The sequence below is a fragment of the Glandiceps talaboti genome, chromosome 10, assembly GCF_964340395.1.
Source record: "Glandiceps talaboti chromosome 10, keGlaTala1.1, whole genome shotgun sequence".
In the NCBI taxonomy this organism is placed as follows: domain Eukaryota; kingdom Metazoa; phylum Hemichordata; class Enteropneusta; family Spengelidae; genus Glandiceps; species Glandiceps talaboti.
The window spans coordinates 14,774,435-14,794,994 of NC_135558.1; the positions used below are offsets into that span (position 1 = coordinate 14,774,435).

Here is a 20,560-nt window from a genome sequence, read left to right on the forward strand (position 1 = left end):
AATCCGATATTCGTTTCTGTGGAACACATTAAGAAGCTACTATATGTACTTCTTGTTTCCATCGATTCGAAAGAAAAGTGGAGATGATTGGTTCAGATTTGCATCCAATTTTCAAACCGCCCAATCAAATGAATGGTAGGTCAGACCGTAAGTAATAATTATTCAGTTGTTGTTTTTGCGAAAAAGTATACTTGTGTTTTTCACTGGCATGTGTTCCTTGTTGTATAGCAACGACCTGTTGTTCCTAAAATATGATACAGCCTACGATAATATTTTTCTCTCTGTTAACCACTCCTACTTAACCACTGGGCTGTAACCTCAAGTCAGTTTTTCTGTGTACACGCTTGCGATGTCACTTATAATCCGTTCTAATTTTTTTATGTATAGCTTGATTTTTATACATCTTCACGATCGTTTTTCAAGGTCAAGAAACGTCACCTGTATTATAATTGGTGACAGAAACGTGTGATTTTTTTCTGAAAAGTGAAAAATGTCAACTGTAACAGTTGATACTGATGGAAGTTTCTGTCATAGCTGAATGAGTTCGCACTCAAGCGTTTGACTGCGTCACATTGTGGCATGGGCCACAATTCGAACACACAGAGTTTTATATTTCTGTTGGTTGGCCAGACCACATTAGTTTAGCGGTCAGAGGCTTTACTGTAGATACTCCAGGTCAGTGCTACGTTACATTGCTTGCTCAAACACCATGTGTACACGTGGATCTTTCCATATTTCTCATATAAACATGTACAATCACGTGCACGTCGGAGATGCCGAAAAATTGTTTATTCGTCTACGCGAACGGAACTGAAAGCGCAAATCAATCAAGAAGTGATATACGAAAACGATGTAAAAGAATGGGGAAGGGAGTCTTCACATTATTGAAAGTCTCGGAGTAAGGGTTATTTCAAATTCCACAGTCTTTTGTAAACGTAGTTAGTGCTTGATGTTCTAAAGAAGAAGAAAAAAAAGTCCAAAGAGGAACGAAGTATGTCTGAACAAAGAGGGTGTAGTGTAGAAGTTTAGAACCATGACAATGTCCTACACCTAGTGTATGAGTAAATCTTATACTGTACATTGTGAACTCAGCGGTGGCACTTGAGGTCATGTAGCAAATACATGCGCGGGACGTTTTCTTGGTCAGTAACAGCTTTTTCAAATTATGCGCAGTTTTTGTTGGAACACAGCCATGATCGATTTTAACTCCATTGTATTTCTGTATGTCATGGGGGGACCTTAAAAGTTAATTTATTAATTAATTCATTGCACGACTTTTCTAGAATCATAGAGTTGAAAATTGATTTAGAAGAGTCTGTTCATTATCTGTTGTATATATACTATAAGGCAATGAAGCGAACAGAGTTAATAGTTCTACACCTTAATTAATTACCCTGACAAAACTTTGTTCGCGTTCCCCCTTTATCGGGCAGAATGGAACATCAAAGAGAAGTTGACATTCTATTCCATGACGCATGCCGCATGGCGGTGACTCAAGAATTCTGGTTGTTGGGGGAAGGTTGCAAAATCATGACGTTGAACCAAAACGTGTTTTAATTGAATTCAAATATGGTTTGTGATATGATTGTGTTTAGTCATTCCTACGATGCAGCTCAGAAGTGGCACAGATTTTTTCTTTCTCTTTCTGATCAATGTTTTTTTTTTCCCCGATATTTGCGTTTAACGACGCATTGGGGTCTCTAAAATAATGTTCAATTCTTTAATTTCAGTTCCATCATTTCTAATAACCGCACAGAGGAAGTAGACAAACAGGCACATTGAAACTGTTTGACATTAAGCGATATTTGCGTTTAACGACGTATCGGGGTCTCTAAATTAATGTTCAATTCTTTAATTTCATTTCCATCATTAGTTTTATTTGATCAGTTTCAGTGTGTTTGTACGTTCGTTGGCTATCCTACGCGAAAACTCGGGTTATTGTAAAACAAAATAATAATAGCTTTGGTCTTTAGATTGTCACGTACGAGAAGAAATGACATGACTTCTAGCGGTTCAGATATTCATACGAAGAATGTCATTCAGAAAATGTATGATGTGTTACTTTATAGCTTGTCGTCACGGTCTGATAAATATGGCCGTCGACTATCACATTACCGTGCTGCCAACTCAGTGTTGCGTTCGTAGGATCGCATGCAGTTCGAGAGACTATTGATGGTATTATACTGACGTCGACAAGCTTTGTACGAATCGTACATGGTCTAAGACCCACTTTCCAAACCTTGCAGCAGGTTGTGCTTTGATTTTGGGTTGGGTACTAGTATGTATATATGTATGTATGTATGTATGTATGTATTTATGTATGTATGTATATGTATGTATGTATGTATGTATGTATGTATGTATCCATGTATGTATGCATGTACTGTATGTATGTATGTATGTATGTATGTATGTATGTATGTATGTATGTATGTATGTATGTGTGTGTATGTATGTATGTATGTATGTATGTATGTATGTATGTATGTATAGCATTCATATGTGTCCAGGTGTGTACTTAACATGTCTGAAGCTCGCCGATATTCCCTTGAAAAGAATGTTTATTCGAAACGTGGGATTTTACATCTATTTATAAGGACTGACTTACAAGTTCCATATGCATTTGTATGTATGTATGTATGTATGTATGTATGTATGTATGTATGTATGTATGTATGTATGTATAAATTAAATTCATTTTATATGCAAAGTGTGTCCAATGTAATGCCAGCAACGTATACCCGTATGTTTAATTTCATTTATTAAAGTGATATTCGCCATGTATACCATATAACCAGGCCGTGACAATATCGACTAGTATCGCGAAGATAGCATCCCCACCATGTCATGTTTTTTTTCTTATTTGTGTTTTTCGTAAATTAATAGAATGAAAAGGTGCGAAATTCGACACACAAATCAAAACATTTGATTGGTGTTTAGTAATTACAGAGATGTTTTTTTTCGACCATCAATTCATGTGTTGGTTAGACTGTAAGATACGTCGTTTCGTTCCTCCTTCGCCGCGCGGCCCAAAAGAGATCGACCGATGTGCGAGGGTGCCCCGTCACAGCGTAATACAGTACTACGGGTTCGGCTGATTTTAGCCTTAGTCATAGACAGATATACAAACAGTGCTTGGTGGTATGTGTCGGCGATGTGTATGTGTGAGCAACTATCAATGAAACGTTTCCAACGCTGACTCATGACGGAACCGGACAACTTTAAAATCATATCAGAAATGAAAAAGATAGCGTTGGAGTCGGACCTATTGTTTACTCTGCCGACTCTAACTTGTTCATGTCGCCTGTGATATTACGTATAGAGGCTGTTATGATCCATTCCCCTCTAAAGGCTACCAAAAGTTGTTGTTGTTGTTGTTGTTGTTGTTGTTGTTGTTGTTGTTGTTGTTATAGTTATAGTTTGTTTGTTTGTCTGTTTGTTTGTTTTGTTAAGATTGTGTTGACACTTTTTCCCTTCCCAATCTACACCCTAATACTTTATCATGTAGTTTGAGAGAACCGTATGGTGAAAATGGCAATCAACCTGATATTGTCAAACAAATCATAGCTGCCCAAGTCCGCCGCAGTCTCACAAAAATACACACAAGAAATACCATCAATACCAGTTCTAAATATTATTTTAAAAGGTTCATAATCGGAATCGTCAACACATTATCTATTTTTGTACCTTATAAGTAGGTGACGTCATAAGACCTTGACGATGCAGGTAACAGCAAATTCAAATTATGGACAATGGGTATTATGCTTGGAGTCATTATTGTAAAAGGTACTTTGTATTGTTATGCAAAGCGTTTACCAATTTATACAGCGACATCAATCAACAAGACAGTCCGTGGGTTGCGTTGACCCGTCACGGTGCTATTTATTGTGCAGTCTAGCTCCAGTGAAGTACGGCGTGTTCACCCAGCTCACGTGGTAATCTCTCTGGAATTCATTCCCTCATGCCGCAGGCGCAGAGTGTTTTCTTTGTTGTTGTTTTTTTTCGTGTCTGAAATTAAACGTCGGACGTGAAAAAGTGGTAAAACTAACACCATGGAGGTATAAGGGGAGGGGACCCCCATGGTAACACAGAATGAGTAGATGTTCTACGTAAATAAATTCGCGGTTGTACAACTACCTAATGGCATAATACCACTGCCTATATAGACAAGTAGTATTACTGAAGTCAGGTGTCCAACACCTATAATGAAATGACGTTGGGTATATATGTTCATTTTATGGGTTTTCGTCAACAGTTGCTTAGGGCAGGTAGATCTTGGATTCATTAGGGGAGATCCATGGGTGAATTGGCCCATTGTCGTGTAATAGGCTAGTAGGAGAGAGAGAGAGAGAGAGAGAGAGAGAGAGAGAGAGAGAGAGAGAGAGAGAGAGAGAGAGAGAGAGAGAGAGAGAGAGAGAGAGAGAGAGAGAGAGAGAGAGAGAGAGAGAGAGAGACTATACGCCTAAAAAATAACAAAACTAATTTGCTCCAGGGGGGTAAAACTAATCTAAAGAATATAGAATACGTGTCCCTCGGGCTAGTCTTTGTACAATACACTAGCAAGTACCTTGGTGGTACAAACACTGGCTATAGGCCGTGTACCTAGCAACATAAATTGCGAGTGGCTGTAAACACATTTGACCCCTGACCGACAGGTGTCACCGTTTATGTCATGGTGGCCATAAGCCTGCCTATTTCTATACGTCTTCAACCAATACTGTTCATCGCTTACGCAAGACCATGAGATGACTAACAACAAAACAGTCGTTCACAAGAGAGCATTATAACTCTACAATCACACTGACGTGAGGTATTTGTTGATTATTCAAAGTAGTCATTACTGCGCGGACACTCACGACGATCATTCGTAGGCTACATTTTCGGCAACTCCACTTCCGGGTTGGTTGGTGCATCTAGTTTAATATTACAGCGAAAATATGAGCTCTCAGAGAAGGCGCGAAAGCAAGGGCAGACGACGGGTACGACGACCGATCACTGTAGATACATCAAAGGCCCAGTATGTTGTTGGTATCGCTTTGGAAGAACTGGGATCGGGGTGGAAAGAGGTAAGCAGAAACATTTAATTATGACGTAACACTAATTTACATTTCTGATGAGACTTTGATAAATAATCTCGATTGTCAAGACCACCAGATTCGTCCAACCTCTTTGACATAATTACTGAATTTAGTTTGTTGCATTTACAAGTGGTAAACGCCATATATATATGCTTGATTAGCCCTCAGACCACTGTAGAGATAGTGATCTGAGATTAGCCCCATCCGTGTTGTCAGTGGAGTAAACTGCGTAGGGCGAGTTCATCCTCTACAACACGGATTGATTGCTAACTAAACCTGAATCCGGGTCATTGGTTTTCATTGAACCTTCACTTATAGTGCATGCGCACGATTTCCAACATCAATAACTATCATTTTGCCTAGTAAATATCCCAATAGAACTTGATTTTAAAAGAAGTTTTCGAGTTTCAGTATGTGCAGGTGAAATGATCATTCTATTAGTCGTCGTACTAATAGTATATATCCTAACATAACAATCACTTGCAAGGAAGACAAAAATGCCTCATGATAGTGGACAATTACCCTAGCCAGTGACTAACGCCAAATCGCAGTATTTATAACGATATGACTGAAGACATGTATACGTACAACGCATAAAAGTAGTTGTATTGTCGACTTGTTTCATTGTCTGCGCAGGGTGTGCAACGTATTTTGCTTGACCTTTCTTCATCAATGAATCACTCACGTCTTTTGTTGTTGCTGTTATAGGGCTATAGTACAGAGTATTTACTTTCACTTTTTTCCCTCAAGGTACGATTAAGAAGCGAACAGAAACCCTGCGATATTTATTGGTATCACAACGGACAGGTATATGCACGAGATTCTACGATCACGTCCGGTCGAGTTAACGTGTTTCCAGGTAACTACCTTCCCGTATCATATCGTGTCTTCGACAATTGTCTGTTGCTAGCGATGACAAATCTAACTATAACCCGAAAAGCACGCCAGTTAGCCATCTGAAAATGATTCTTTTTTTGTTAACCAGAAGGACAAATCGAACGACTAAAACGCATTTTTTTAATATCAAAAAAGAAAAATTCAGATTTTTTACTAGTAGTTGAAAATGTCACAGTCTATGACCTTTTTGCAGCCACAAATAAATACCAAAATGTTAACACTCCTGACCTATTCGGATTCCGTAATACAAATGTATTCACATTCATAACTCAAATTGAGGGCACTGACATCAAATATATAATGCGAAGAGAATAGTTGTGATTTCGATTGTTTGCAAACTTTATGAAATAAGGGAACGCATGGGCAACAAAATAAAATATTTTCGTACTGACACTAAATTTCGATGTGACGTTTGCATTAAAATATAATGGTAAAGTAATAGTAAGTCACAGTCAGTGCTAAATGTATGTTGTTGTTTTAAAATCACTGTTCTCATAAATAGCATACGAACTATTTCTGTGACACAAAGGATAAAATTCTGAATGATCTGAGTAAGCAAAGGTCGAGGGAACAAATGATTTGTTCAACTTACAGACTAACAACGCACAGCCCCTGTTTGTCAGTGCCCGACAACTTTCCTATCTTAATATGGGCATGTTTCACATCAGTTAACCGCATACAACGTTGTGATTCCATTGTGTATATGCATACAGGTATAACATTGTCTAGCACAGGAATACTAAAGGGCAAAAGGTGTTCATCAAGTAAGACTGCCCCTAGAGATGGTAATACCCAAATTTAGAACTAAGAACTCCTATTGATCAAACCCATTCAACCATGAATCAACAGGTTGTTTCTTCAAGTCACGGTTTTACTTCAATTCATCTTCGCCAATATATATCTCCCTTTCCCTCACACTCCCTCCTTTATCTCTCCCTCCCCTTTCACTGTCTGTCTGTCTGTCTGTCTGTCTGTCTGTCTTTCACTCTGGTGGACAAGCAACATATGGGGAGTAGAGGGGGTCATGAAATTCTGATCGTCTGAAAAGGGCGGTCACAAAACATTTTGCTCATTATTGAATCACATTAAACCTCAGGAGCGGTCCTTTACTGAATACAATTACAAAACTTAAGGTTCTCTCTCTCTCTCTCTCTCTCTCTCTCTCTCTCTCTCTCTCTCTCTCTCTCTCTCTCTCTCTCTCTCTCTCTCTCTCTGTCTCTCTCTCTCTCTGTCTCTCTCTCTCTCTCTGTCTCTCTCTCTCTCTCTCTCTCTCTCTCTCTGTCTCTCTCTCTGTCTCTCTCTCTCTCTCTCTCTCTCTCTCTCTCTCTCTCTCTCTCTCTCTCTCTCTCTCTCTCTCTCTCTCTCTCTCTCTCTCTCCGGCTCTAAAGAAAAATACATTGAAATACCAAACACAATAAGCTGATATTGTTTGATTGTTTAAAGGAATGAAGAATGTGCTGGATAAGGCAGCTTTCAGTTGCATACTCGACAGCATGAGGGCGATCTTTCCAGACGAGTACGACTTTTATCCGAGGTCATGGAGAGTACCTGAACAGTTTGAAGAATTCATGTCGGAAACTACAGCCAAGCAGAGTAGGAAAGGCAAACGTCGCAACTGTTATATATTTAAACCTGCTGACGCATCCGAAGGAAATGGAATTTTTTTACTTCGAAATCCGCAGGATATAAAGGCTAAACTTAACATTTCTACACGACCTGCGATAGTGCAGGAATACATAACACACCCTCTTCTTGTTGAGAAAAAGAAATTTGATTTGAGAATATACGTGGTTATCACCAGCCTTGATCCATTGAAAATATACTTGTACAACGAGGGAATGGCACGGTTTTGCACAGAAGATTACCATAAACCGACGGACAAAAATCTCCATCACATATATATGCACTTGACTAATTATTCGTTGAACAAAAAGAGCGGTGGTTACAAACACACGGAAGATATTACCACAGGCAGTAAGCGTACAATGTCGAGTGTCTTTGAAACTCTGCATAACAACGGTAGTGACGTTCATAAACTTCGTGAAGACATCGAACGTGTTGTGTGTAAGACGATCATCGCACTGACGCCACAATTGAAAGTTCATTGTAATACTGAGATGATGTCAGGAAAAAGTGACGTTTCCTACTTCCAGGTAAGTTTATAACTTTGTTATAATACTATATAATGAAAAAGCCAATTGTCGAAGGTGAAGGATACTTTGAGAATTCACTGTTTAATTATGAAAACTTGGATGTTGCTGTATGCGCTGTATAATTGCAATTTTGGATGTAAATGCTCTAGAATATTATGTTTTCGCCTGACATTCCTCTAAAAAATATCTACGTTTGACAAACTCTGAAACCATCTTTTGTGAGAGGGTGTAACGGTAACATGTTGCATGCAAAACAAACATTGGATGTTATCCTTGACAATTAATATTCGAGCCGTACATACCAAATGTACAATATGCATATATTGACAAATAAGATAATTAACAAAACGCTCTCTAACGTCACAGATTTTAGGTCTTGATATCCTGATTACGTCAGACTTGAAACCTTACATCCTGGAAGGAAACGGATCACCGAGTTTATGTCTCGAACATGAGAGCGAAACAGCCCCAGGGGTAACAGAAATGGTTTCAAGCCCTATTGACGAGATTATCAAAATTCCCCTTGTTATGGAAACTCTGAAATTGGTTTGTCCAAGGCCATCATCAAAGTAAGTACATGAATCCTCTTTGAATTGTCACAGATGTCTTCTAAAATTGAGAGACATGGAAAGCACTTGGCAAGAGTATTTTGTCTGCCCTCGCGTGATGAACAAGGCTTTGGGGCGTGTTTGGACGTTATTGCAACTTGAAATAGGTCTTGTGGTTTTACGGCAAGATTTCTAGGTCAAAACAACCGCAGAAGTTACGAAATGTAATATCATATTCAATCCCACAGCGGATTCAAAATACTGCTAAGCAGCTCTGTTTGATACAATCACACAGAAACCAATAAGAAACACATGCTACACGTTAAAATAATAGCAAGATTGAATGAATACAGTTTTTGCAACATTTTGTCTAAATTAAATGAACTGACGTGCCACCATGCAACATTATTGGCACCCGTGTGTCTTCATCTTGTTGCAATACGTTGATTTAAATGTTTTTTTATTTCATTCAGACTAAATGTAGCAATAAATTGCAATCCTGTTGTGAAAGTGTAGCATGTGCAGTTTCTAAATTAATTTCTGCATGGTTGTATCAAACAATTATAGCTGAACGGTATTTTGAAATCCGCTGGCAGTAGCAATTCACACCTGCTGATACAATTGTGTATATCGGTTTTTCTTTCAGATATTCCTCTCAGAAAACTGCAACCAGTCAAAGGACAAAGACAGACGAGGAATCTGAAACTCTCTCTAAACTTAGTCTGGAAGATTCATCATCGACGGTGACGTCATCATCATTAACATCAGAAGACAATTTCGCAACTCCTGAAGCAAACCTGGATGAATTATATCCTGCCAAATATGGTGAAGAATACGAAGACTTGAGAATATTAGAGCGAGTATCGGCACTTTTCAACTATTTTATAGGGACTCGTGGTGGGTTGACGATGGGTGCGTCTGTCTTCAGGAAATATACCAGGTAAATTTATTTGTCTGTCTGTCTGTCTGTCTGTCTGTCTGTCTGTCTGTATATATATGTGTATGTATGTATGTATGTATGTATGTATGTATGTATGTATGTATGTATGTATGTATGTATGTATGTGTGAGTGTGTGCGTGCGTGCATGCATGTGTGTGTGTGTGTGTGTGTGTGTGTGTGTGTGTGTGTGTGCTTATTTACTAAAATACCATTTGTTTATTTGTTTTTTACAGGGTATGTAAACTGTGTTCCGTCACTTTCCCAACAGCATCGGCTGATATTCTGTTCATCGAAATAGCCAATAAATGGAACGGTGTCGGAATAGGCAGTTCGTCTGGCATATGCTTCTATGGCTTTGTAGATATCGTCTCAATTATTGCTGGACGTAAATTCCCAGCACTTGGAAAAGTCGAACGACTATTAAAACTCTTGAACTTGTGTGAGGCGAAAATCGAAAGACTGTAAACACAAGTCAATCTCACATTAAGAATGCGTCACTCTGTTAGCAAATATCAAATATCAAGACAATCTTTATATCAAAATCTAGCATTTCGAGCACTTATTAAAAGGGAACCTCACTCCAGGACATAAACTTAAGGTGTTTCCATAAACTCTGGTTCTTAAGAGTTATTTCATGAGCTCACATCACAAATGCCATCTTTTGCCAAGAAACACCAATTTGATACTTCTTTTCACCTCCATTTTTTTAGTGGAACACCGTACTCCACTCCTAAGAGCTTATTTCCTGCAGTTAAATAGTCATGAATATTCAATGGATAGCTATTAAATATTCATGTATGCTAAGATTCACGAGGCATGGTGTTCGATTGAAAAAACAACAGCAATAGTTTCAATTTGATGTTTCTTGGCAACCGATCGCGAGCGAAAAATAAGTGATATTAAATCATGAAATGACTCTCCAGAAGCCTAAGTGTTCGGCTCTTATTTCCTGAAGTGGCATTATATTAATCCGGATCCCTGTTTTCCTGATCCTGTGGACAACTTAAACTTGGATTGTCTTTCTAGAATCATACACCTTTGGTGTAGTATTCGTCTATATCCACAAATACCATTGTCTTCTTCCATTATACCTCCGTGGTATATGTTATCAGGTAATGAACGGATTTTGTCGAGATACGAGATTTACGCCCTCAACGTTCGTAGTGTAATTTCTTCGCAGGAACTCCACAAATTGATGGATGGCTCAACTCATTCATTTACAGATAAGAATTGAAGTATTGTATTTTCAGTAATATTTATACCACAACATAATCATCGATAGTCTATCAAGAAATTTACTTACATATTTACATATTTGAAGATTTTTACACTAAAAAATGCAACTGAATTTATATAACAATGGTACCAATAGTGGAGGAGTTTAGTCAGTTAAAAGGGCAAAACTTGGTCACGTGACGGATGTGTGACATACGTACGCCGAGTCACATGATACTTGCAATAGAAAGTGTGCGGTAATTTCTTTTCGCTGAAATGGCTGGATAGACAAAACGAGAAGCGATTTGTACACACACAATATATTAATTGGAAGAACGCACATCAAATTATATTACCATTGTTATGGATAATGTATTTACCAAATTATATGGAATTTCAAGTGTGCAATCTTAAGATATAGCCGAAGTACTGAAGATCATTAATTATACAAATTGCTCATTAAATTTCGAATCTACATTGGTAAGATTTATTGGACACGTGCGCTCTGTTAACATCAATGTATACGTATTTTCACAAATATATGAAATTCAAAGCACATATAGCCTAATTACAGAAAATCTTATTTATGCAAATACCTCATTAATATACATATGATAATTATGAAAACCTATTCAGTCCTAGTTATCACCGTAAAGGATTAGTGTTCCAAATTCCGTTTGAAGTGAACCAGCCGTTTTTGAGAAAACACAAACAGCCCTAACTAAAACATAACATTTCCTTACGGAAGGTAAAAACAAAAATTGAAATTCTTCACATCATTAATAAAGTTTTCGTTCATGATAAAGTGAAAGACTGCCTGTCTGTTTGTCTAACTGTCTGTTTGTATTTCTGTCTGTTTGCCTGCCTATAAGTCTGTCTCGTTGCCTGCCTGGTGTCTGTCTGTATGTATGTTTGTCTATCTGCCTGTTCGCCTTCGTGTCTAGTCTGCTTGTCGATGTTAGATTATTAAAACAGTTCGACTAGCATGTGACGATTTTCTGTGAGGAAGTCGATAACAGGACATTATAATTAAAAAAACTGTCACTGAAATTATATTATTTGAAACACGCACCGTACCATTTGTATTCCATTTGCGCATTTCTACATGTTGAAGCGTGATATCCTACTCCTTAAAATAACAACAATGCCAGTAACAGTCCGCATAATTATGCATATATTAGCCTGAATGCTGTTATTGCCTATGGATCCCACATATAACATATACCAGTATTTAGACTAGATCCATCTATTTATGGTGAAAATGTTCCACGTCATCTGCAGGTTATTCACATAGCGTTGTATTCGAAAGCATACGTTTGGCCATGGAGGTACGTACAGTCATGGCTTTCGACAGAGTTTTCCACCTATTCCGAATAATTGACTATTATAGATTGGAAATATTCGCGAGAACAAGTGGTTTTCTATGAAATGAGACTTTGTTGTTACTTGTGTACATAACGATACAGCGGCAACATCAGCAACAACACTCAAGTGTCATCTACAATATGTTTAACGATTGAAACAGTTTACCATAATTAAGCCTGAAGTGGTACTTTGGAAAAATATGGACGCCCCTGTTGAGGCAAAGAAAACGGAGGAAAACACAGAGAGCAATTTCGAATGTGGAATCTGTGCAGAGGTATATAAAGATGCGAAAATCCTACCGTGTAAGCACAAGTTCTGCGGGCCATGTCTTAGTAAATTGGCTGACGAATCTGGTTCTGTAACCTGTCCAGTATGCCGTAGATCACATCATTTTGGAGCGAGCGGTGGTGCATCGAGAGTCACAACTAAATCGTTCATTAAGGAATGGATGCATTATTTCAGAAAGCCGGACAAGAAATTATCAACAACATGTGAAGGATGCGAAGAGGGTGAATGTCTGAAGCATTGTGTAGATTGTGGCTTTGATATGTGTAGAAGGTGTGCCATTTCACACTCCAGATTCCCAACCAGCAGACTGCATGTTCTTGTGACCCTTAAGGAGCATCGTGACTCAGGCAATCCACACCCGGTGCAACCACCATTGTGGTGTAACAGCCACCCGGCCAATCATGTGGAATTTTTCTGTGACACATGTGGTGTGGTTATATGCATCAAATGTACAGTCCTAGACCATCCTAGACCAGAACATAGCTATCGATACCTGAAAGATGCTGCTATAGAATTCTCCAATGAGTTGAAGGAGATGGTCAGTCATTTGAATACCAAAGCTACTGAAATCCGTGAAAGTCAGATGTCAATCAAAGAAGCTTTAGAGTCACTCCAGAGGTGTTACAAGGGAGAGAAGAAGAAGATGAACAATCATATTCACAAACTAAGTCATGAAGTTTCATGTTCGATACAACAGAAAGGGTATACATTGCTCGAAGAACTTAAAGATGAGTGTGATAAGCATAAGGTAAACTTGACAGCACGGCTCAAAGAGCTGGAGGGTGCAGAAAGAGATTTATACAATGCAAAAGAGTGTGCCGAAAAACTAATGCATCATGGGAATTCTGGGCAGATGATGGTTGCAAAAAGTGGGATCACAACACATATAGAATCAGTGTTGCAAGCACAAACCGTAGTTGACCAAGCAGAAAGAAACTTCTTTGAATTCCAGCCATGTAGTAATTGCTCTGATATCAATAACATAGGGAAGATACACATTGCTGTTCAAACTGATGCCTCTGAGTGTACCAATATTCCACAAGTAGATGTTTCTTCTTCTGGTGCTGGCGAAAAAGCTACTTTACCAGATGAGGGCACGCCCGTTGATACCGTTCAGACGAAACATGATGACAGTGTCCGTGGTGCTGAATTGAGCCAAAATTCAGATGGCACGTGGATGTTGAAAGTGTATGGGTGGATGACGGAAAATAACGAGTTTTTAACCCCTGTGAAAGCCATAGAAGAGCCATCAGTTGATATAAAACTTATTCAACCGAATACCATGATTCACAGATTCGGCCAAAAAGGAGATGGCTTGGATGAGCTGTGCAATCCTTGGGGACTGATTACAACCAGGGATGGGCACTTATTGATGTGTGACCATGGCAACAGTCGTTTGCAGTCCTTCACCAAACAGGGCCAACACAGGTGCGCTGTAACATTTAGCGATATTTCCACGACTATTAAACCTGTGTTCTCGGCACGGGCATCGGACGATACCATATTTACAACAGACCATGGATCTAACCAGGTAGTTGTTCACACTGAAAATGGCAAGGTCGTCAGATGCTTTGGGAAAGGCACTCTAAAGTGTCCATTTGGCATTGTAATTAGTCCTGTGAATGGAAAGGTGTATGTTGCAGACCACAGCAATCATTGCATACACATTTTCCACCAAAACGGCGATGCCTTAGATTCGTTTGGTTGTGAAGGCAACGCCAAAGGTCAACTCCAAAATCCTGTTGGCGTTGCCATTGATAGTGATGGCAAAGTATTTGTATCCGATTCAAATAACCATCGCATTCAAGTGTATGATGCTGAGGGTAAGTTTTTGTATTCGTTTGGGTGTCAAGGAACTCGTAATGGACAAATGAATTGCCCAGCAGGAATTGATCTTGATCAATCAGGAAATGTGTACGTGTGTGATCGCTACAACAACAGGGTGCTGAAGTTTGACTCAAAAGGTACATTCATCAGTCGCATTGGAAGCCAAGACGGTATGACGAATCGCCCAGTCAGTGTATGTGTGACTGTCAACAAGCCATTTGCTGATGTTATTGTGGTCAATAATGAGGATTGCAGTGTCCAGGTATTTGCACAGTGAGACCACAGAAACAATCTCAAATAAGATGAGAAGGATAAGAGAGGAGTGATAATGGAAATGTAGCTTAGTATCCTGCCAATCCTGGAAGTACAGCTTGGAAAACGCAGATAAAATTACTTCCAAAATTTATATAATATCTTACACGTGTAAACTACATTCACACTTCCCACTTTAAATTCCATTCATACTTTTCTATCCCCGAAGAAATAATAACTGACACGAGACATGATGATATCATAAAACATAAACTGTTCACTATGTCGGCTTGCTACAAACTGGTGATATTTTAGGTATTTAGTTACAATTTATTCTGGTGATTTTAGAGTTTTAGAATTGCATAGGTTTGATACAGATAATTTCAAAAATCATGAAACCTTGTTACAACATATATCACCAACCCATACATTCAAACAGCAATGATGTTTTTTCTTAAATTTGAAATTTTTAAAGTGTTTTATGTCTAATTTTTCAAAAAATCACATAACATGGTTATTTTGGTTACCAAATAAAAAGATATTTATCAGATGTATAATGTTATTTGTGAAATGTATGTGTATATAATGAAAACATAATTTTCACGTCTACCATACGTTTCCATGGAAACAGCTATCCAATTTTAACAATTTATGTTACACCAGGTAGCACTAACTCATACATGTCTAATACAAGGACATTTTCACTGTGTTATCTTTTTTTCAATGTTTTATGTCAAATTTTGGAAAAAATGGTTAACATATTATGGTGGTTTTGGTTACCATGGCAACAGATGTTCATAAAATGATCCCCTGTTTTGAACTCAGCATACAAAACTACCCCAGGTAGGGTGGTTAATATACAAATAAACTTGATTATTATAAAAATTAGTATTATTATATACTTATTTTATAATTATTATTATTGTTGTTGTTGTTGTTGTTGTTGTTGTTGTTGTTGTTGTTGTGTTTTTTGGACACATCATTTGTGGATTTTCACATGAGATACTTCGAACCCTGACTCCGAACCCACCCGGTTGTAAAAAATGGTGGCTCCCTTAAGCTTATGATTATGAAATACCATTGTTCAGTGGGTGACCTTGTATGTACTCTAGACGTTGGGGAGAAATCCACCTACGTCTATATTGGTACCATTGTCCATATATCCACTTTGTTTATACAGTTATGCTATCGATGGCTAAGGAATCCGGACAGTGTGACATGAACAGTGACAGTAAGTATTTTATCTGGGTATAGTAGGACATGGTGTTGGTTTGTGCATGGATGTCCTGGATAGAGGTATAAGGGGAGGCCTTCTCTCAGTATGCCGCCATAGATTCTGATATTGTAGTGATTTTGTAATACGGGTAAACATATCCCTGGAAATACAGGACTTAGAATCTAATTTAGACGTCGATGTGACCGAGTTCTCAGTGCGCATATTTCGCGGGGTATATTTCCTTAGGGATTAACGGTTGTGAGTATATATACATGTATATGTATGCGTGGACATCGAACCGGCAGTACAGGACATTTTTTAAGTACCCGCATTTTAAGGGTATTTTATCATATAGTACTTGTCAACAGAAAATATTTTAATTGGTGTAAAAACGCAAAGTATATTTTATGTTGCTATTCCGATCAGGATTAACGTTTATCCGTTTCTTCTGAGCGGTAGACATTCGTGACTGTATTCCAGACGTACTAAATCGTGTACATTGAATTTGTGTGAATTAAAGGTCATTTTATGGTAGTGTATCATTTACACTGCACGGTGAGACTTCGACCTTTTTCGGAAAACACAAAGGACAACTCAGGTCACGGTATACGTTCGTGCTAATTCACAGCGATAAGGTCGAGCCAGTAATTACCGCGGGGGGGGGGGGGGGCGAGTTTAAAGTAAAATAAATCGTCTGTGACTGAAAATGTGCATGCCAAGACGATGAATATATATTGTTGTACTGCAGTAACTGTAAAAACAGATCGCTTAATTATTTTGATGTTGAACTATGATAACTTTACTAGTGTCACATTCTTGTATCGAAAATACAACTTACTCTAATTGTAAAAAGAATTGGCTGCAACCATAAATTTGATTTTTCAGGCTATCAAGGAGCTGGAAGCCCTTCTCCTTTGTGATATTAATTGTCATGATACAGATACAAATCACATGGCAGGATGTACTCTTAAAGTGGCACGAGCTGGAGTGTCTAACCCTTTGTACTCGAGCGAAAATACTTACAAAAACTTTTGATTAAATTATTCTACTATAATGTTAATGTTGATGCATGGCATCTATGATATTACATTTTGTGTTCTGGCATTGTCAGAACTGTTGATTGCATAGTATGGAGTTCCTGTATATTGTTTAATATGTATAATACTTTAGTCATCGGATCGTTATATCCTAATACCTTGAGTTCAGTTAATTGCAAGTGATGATTAACCATTAACATGTAATGTGCAGAAGAAAAATCATATCCCAAAATAAATAAACCCAGCTTGTGTGCGGCACTGTCCTTTAAGCTTTCATGGAATGACAAGACTTCGTAAAAGACAAATCCCCAAAACTGTATTTCTATGTAACAAATTATATATTATGACATGTGTACATGTACTGGAGATTACTTGCACTGGAGTATATCATAGTATCTACATGTACCACAAAATAGCTTGATTTTGGTACTTAACCATGAAGGTAAAGTTAATAGGAAAGGTCAATGACTTACAAGAATAATAGTATTAATACAGGAAGACACTTGAAATGCCTGTATGTATTCATATTTATTCAGTTAATATGCAGTAAAAAGTGAGTTTCTACCATTAATATGGCTGCTATTCAGTGATCTTTCATAAAAGTCAAGGTCAAATAATGTGACATCAGCAGAAATGTCACATGTATGTGATGTCATATAAAAGAACATTTTCAATTTTTTATCAAGGAAGTATTTAGAAATCTACATTATTCTCATTTTTTTCTTTCATTCCAGCAGATGAATCAATTTCGGACAGCGGACCCTTTCTGAGACTCCTATTGTGGTCAGCTCCACGGTGTATGTCCACAGCTTTCTTACGAGTCCTTGCTAATGGCAAAAATACTTATGTTCTGAGCGATGAATATGATGGTGCTTATTATGTTGGTGAAGATAGAATTAGTAAGGAATTTTATACTCGCCCTGTAGTAAAAGGCCTGACGTATGCGTCTGTAAATAAGCGATTAGAAGATGCTCGTACCTTAAACAAACACGTCATCAGCAAAGACTTTGCCATGAATGTGTTACCCCGACTTGATGCCATACCTGATGGTTACCAACATGCATTTCTGATTCGTCAACCATCAGTGTCATTAAGTTCATATCATCGAGTTGTTTCAGCAAACAAAGAACCAAACTGGTCCAGCTTTGAATTTGATGATAAATGTTATGATAGAATATGGCAGTTACATGAACACATTGTGAAAATCTACACCAAGTACCGGTTGTGATAGATTCTGATGACATACTCGAAAACCCACCGATAATGATGAAGAAGTTCTGTGATATGGTTGGCATTGCATTTGATGAAAGTATGCTGTCCTGGCAAGCAGGGACTCGCCCAGACTTCATTCCGCAATATTTTGAAGAAGATCTCTGGTATGGATCTCTCTTGTCCAGTAATGGCTTGAAAAAACGGACAGGTGAAGGACCGACAGTTAATGTCTCCTCTCTACCACATGAATTTCAGAGAGTGATCTCTGATTCCCAGCCCTACTATGACAAATTGTATGAAAAATGTATAAAACTTGACAGCTAACTTGGTTGAAAATATGAGAAAGAAATCTTAATGGAGCGTGGATACTGTCTTATATGTCCGTCTTGTACAACAGTACACAGATACACACAAATTAGAAGATATGTGAATATTAACTATTGCATGTACATTGTTAAAGGGGAATGCCGGCGCCACTCCAGGATATGAAATTATTTTAAATAAAATATGGGTTCTGAAAGAGTTATTTCATAATGTTACATCAGCTAATAATATCAGAGAAGCATGAAGTTGTACATGTGCCTTCATAGGGTATATTTGCCATGGGCTATTGCATCACGGGAAGCAAAACAAACAATGTATTGAAGTTGTACACTGAATATTCATGATTCTTGAATGCCCATTCCCTTCAGTGCAAAAAAATATAACTTTTTGAATTAACATTTTCATGTTTATACAATGTATGCACACTTATAACAAGTGAGTGTGAGATGACTTCTTGAGGAAGAACAAGTTTAATCATTTACTTTCGTTATTGCAATCTAATGTTAATAAACACAGTTCAACAAATCACAATATTGCACACCTACTGTTGTTTTGTACGATTTTCTGTCTCTGAACAACACTGAGTTTAATTCTATATAAAATGAATCTCCGTCAGCTGAGTTTAGAAGTGAAACTTTTTCAAAACCGTCCAAGTTGAAATATGGGACATGTTTCAATACAGTAATGATTTCTGAAAACGATATGAATGCACCTTACTTTGATGAAGAGAAATCGAGATGATCGTATCACATGCTATATCGAATACATGTAGAGCCATGTCTTTATAATAACTGGACATTTACCCAAAACAAAACTTGCTAAAATGAAAGCACTGGGTCATTTCTTGGGTAAGGGCGCTAACACGATTAAATACATCAAGTACATAAAAGCTTCAATGACATTGTAGCACATGATGATGATGATGATGATGATGATGATGATGATAATGATAATGATGGTGGTGGTGGTGGTGGTGGTGGTGGTGGTGGTGGTGATGATGATGATGATGATGATGATGATGATGATGATTGTGAATATCAGACAGAGTTCGAGCGTGATGAAACGACCTGGACTGCCGCGATACCCGTTCTTGCAGTACTAGCACTTCTAACCAAATTTTTTAAAATGATAACAGGTTCTGTATTACTGTTGACATGTTCATGAGTAAATTAAAGTTAGCTCTAAATGTGTGTGATATACTATATAGTGTTGGGTTTCCGGTAGTATTTCAATTTTGTTACCATCATTTTTTTGGCATTGCATCGATGTTAGTGGTGTGACTGCTACAATTACAACTTTCATAAATGTAAATGATGCGAGTCGTAGAGTTGAACGGTATAAGTATGGATAGTTCAGATGTTACACTCTAGCACTCACACTCTCATACTCTCGTACGGGATCGTTCAGGTCCAAGTCGGGAATTAGTCACAACTGAGAAGATATTTCGGCTTGCCAGAATCACCTACCCGAGTGCTCGTCTCTCGTGAGCTCCTCTCCTGATTCTGAATGTTTTATTCTCATCTAAAGTATACTTCGAATACAATGGAATTTACACAACGACTATACGAATAGCAAGTCACACCCTAAGATCATGCCATCATAAAAGTTATTATATACTTTTCTCTAACCAATCATGTGAATTACAGTTACATCATGTTTGCCCAGCTTCGTCATCGCCAGTCTATTTCTGACCTATGGCCTATAATGCCGAAAAGTAGAATTTATTCCCATAATTCCGAAATACGATATTTTGGATCGTAACACCACCCCCCGTTTTCCTAAAGGAGCGACCCGCGACTTGAGAACTGGAGAAACATGACGAGTGGCATAGCCAAAACTTTCTTGTAAATTTGTTTTTGTGTTTTTTTTTTATAACAACTAAGTAACACCGTTGCACAGATACAATATGTAATCGGTAATCAGGTAAAATTGTCTCAAGGAATGTTAAATACAGAGTATATAAATATATATGAGATAAATACATGTATACATAGAATAAATTACAATGTAAACCAATTATAAAATCAAATAGGCGATTAAAATAGCATAGTAACCTTGATATATATCTGGAATAAACATGAAAGTAAACATAGCACTTGATGTAATCTAATATAAATATTGATTATGGAATACAGTAATTGATAGTAATCGACAGTAGTGATCAGTCCTGTAAATATATGAAAAAAATATCAAGAGAATAAAATGTC

General features: G+C 37.8%; 2 protein-coding genes across 2 annotated transcripts; both read left to right on the forward strand.

The window, feature by feature from the left end:
• Positions 1 to 4,706: 4,706 nt before the first annotated feature.
• Positions 4,707 to 10,455, forward strand: LOC144441396 (tubulin polyglutamylase TTLL11-like). Its single transcript, XM_078130962.1, has 6 exons — positions 4,707 to 5,066; positions 5,829 to 5,937; positions 7,419 to 8,128; positions 8,495 to 8,697; positions 9,323 to 9,616; positions 9,851 to 10,455. The coding sequence occupies exons 1-6, from the start codon at positions 4,938 to 4,940 to the stop codon at positions 10,080 to 10,082; spliced, it is 1,677 nt and encodes a 558-aa protein (XP_077987088.1). The 5' UTR covers positions 4,707 to 4,937; the 3' UTR covers positions 10,083 to 10,455.
• A 1,941-nt stretch (positions 10,456 to 12,396) lies between these two features.
• LOC144440629 (E3 ubiquitin-protein ligase TRIM56-like) lies at positions 12,397 to 14,589 on the forward strand. Its single transcript, XM_078130015.1, has one exon. The coding sequence runs from the start codon at positions 12,397 to 12,399 to the stop codon at positions 14,587 to 14,589; it is 2,193 nt and encodes a 730-aa protein (XP_077986141.1).
• Positions 14,590 to 20,560: the final 5,971 nt, after the last annotated feature.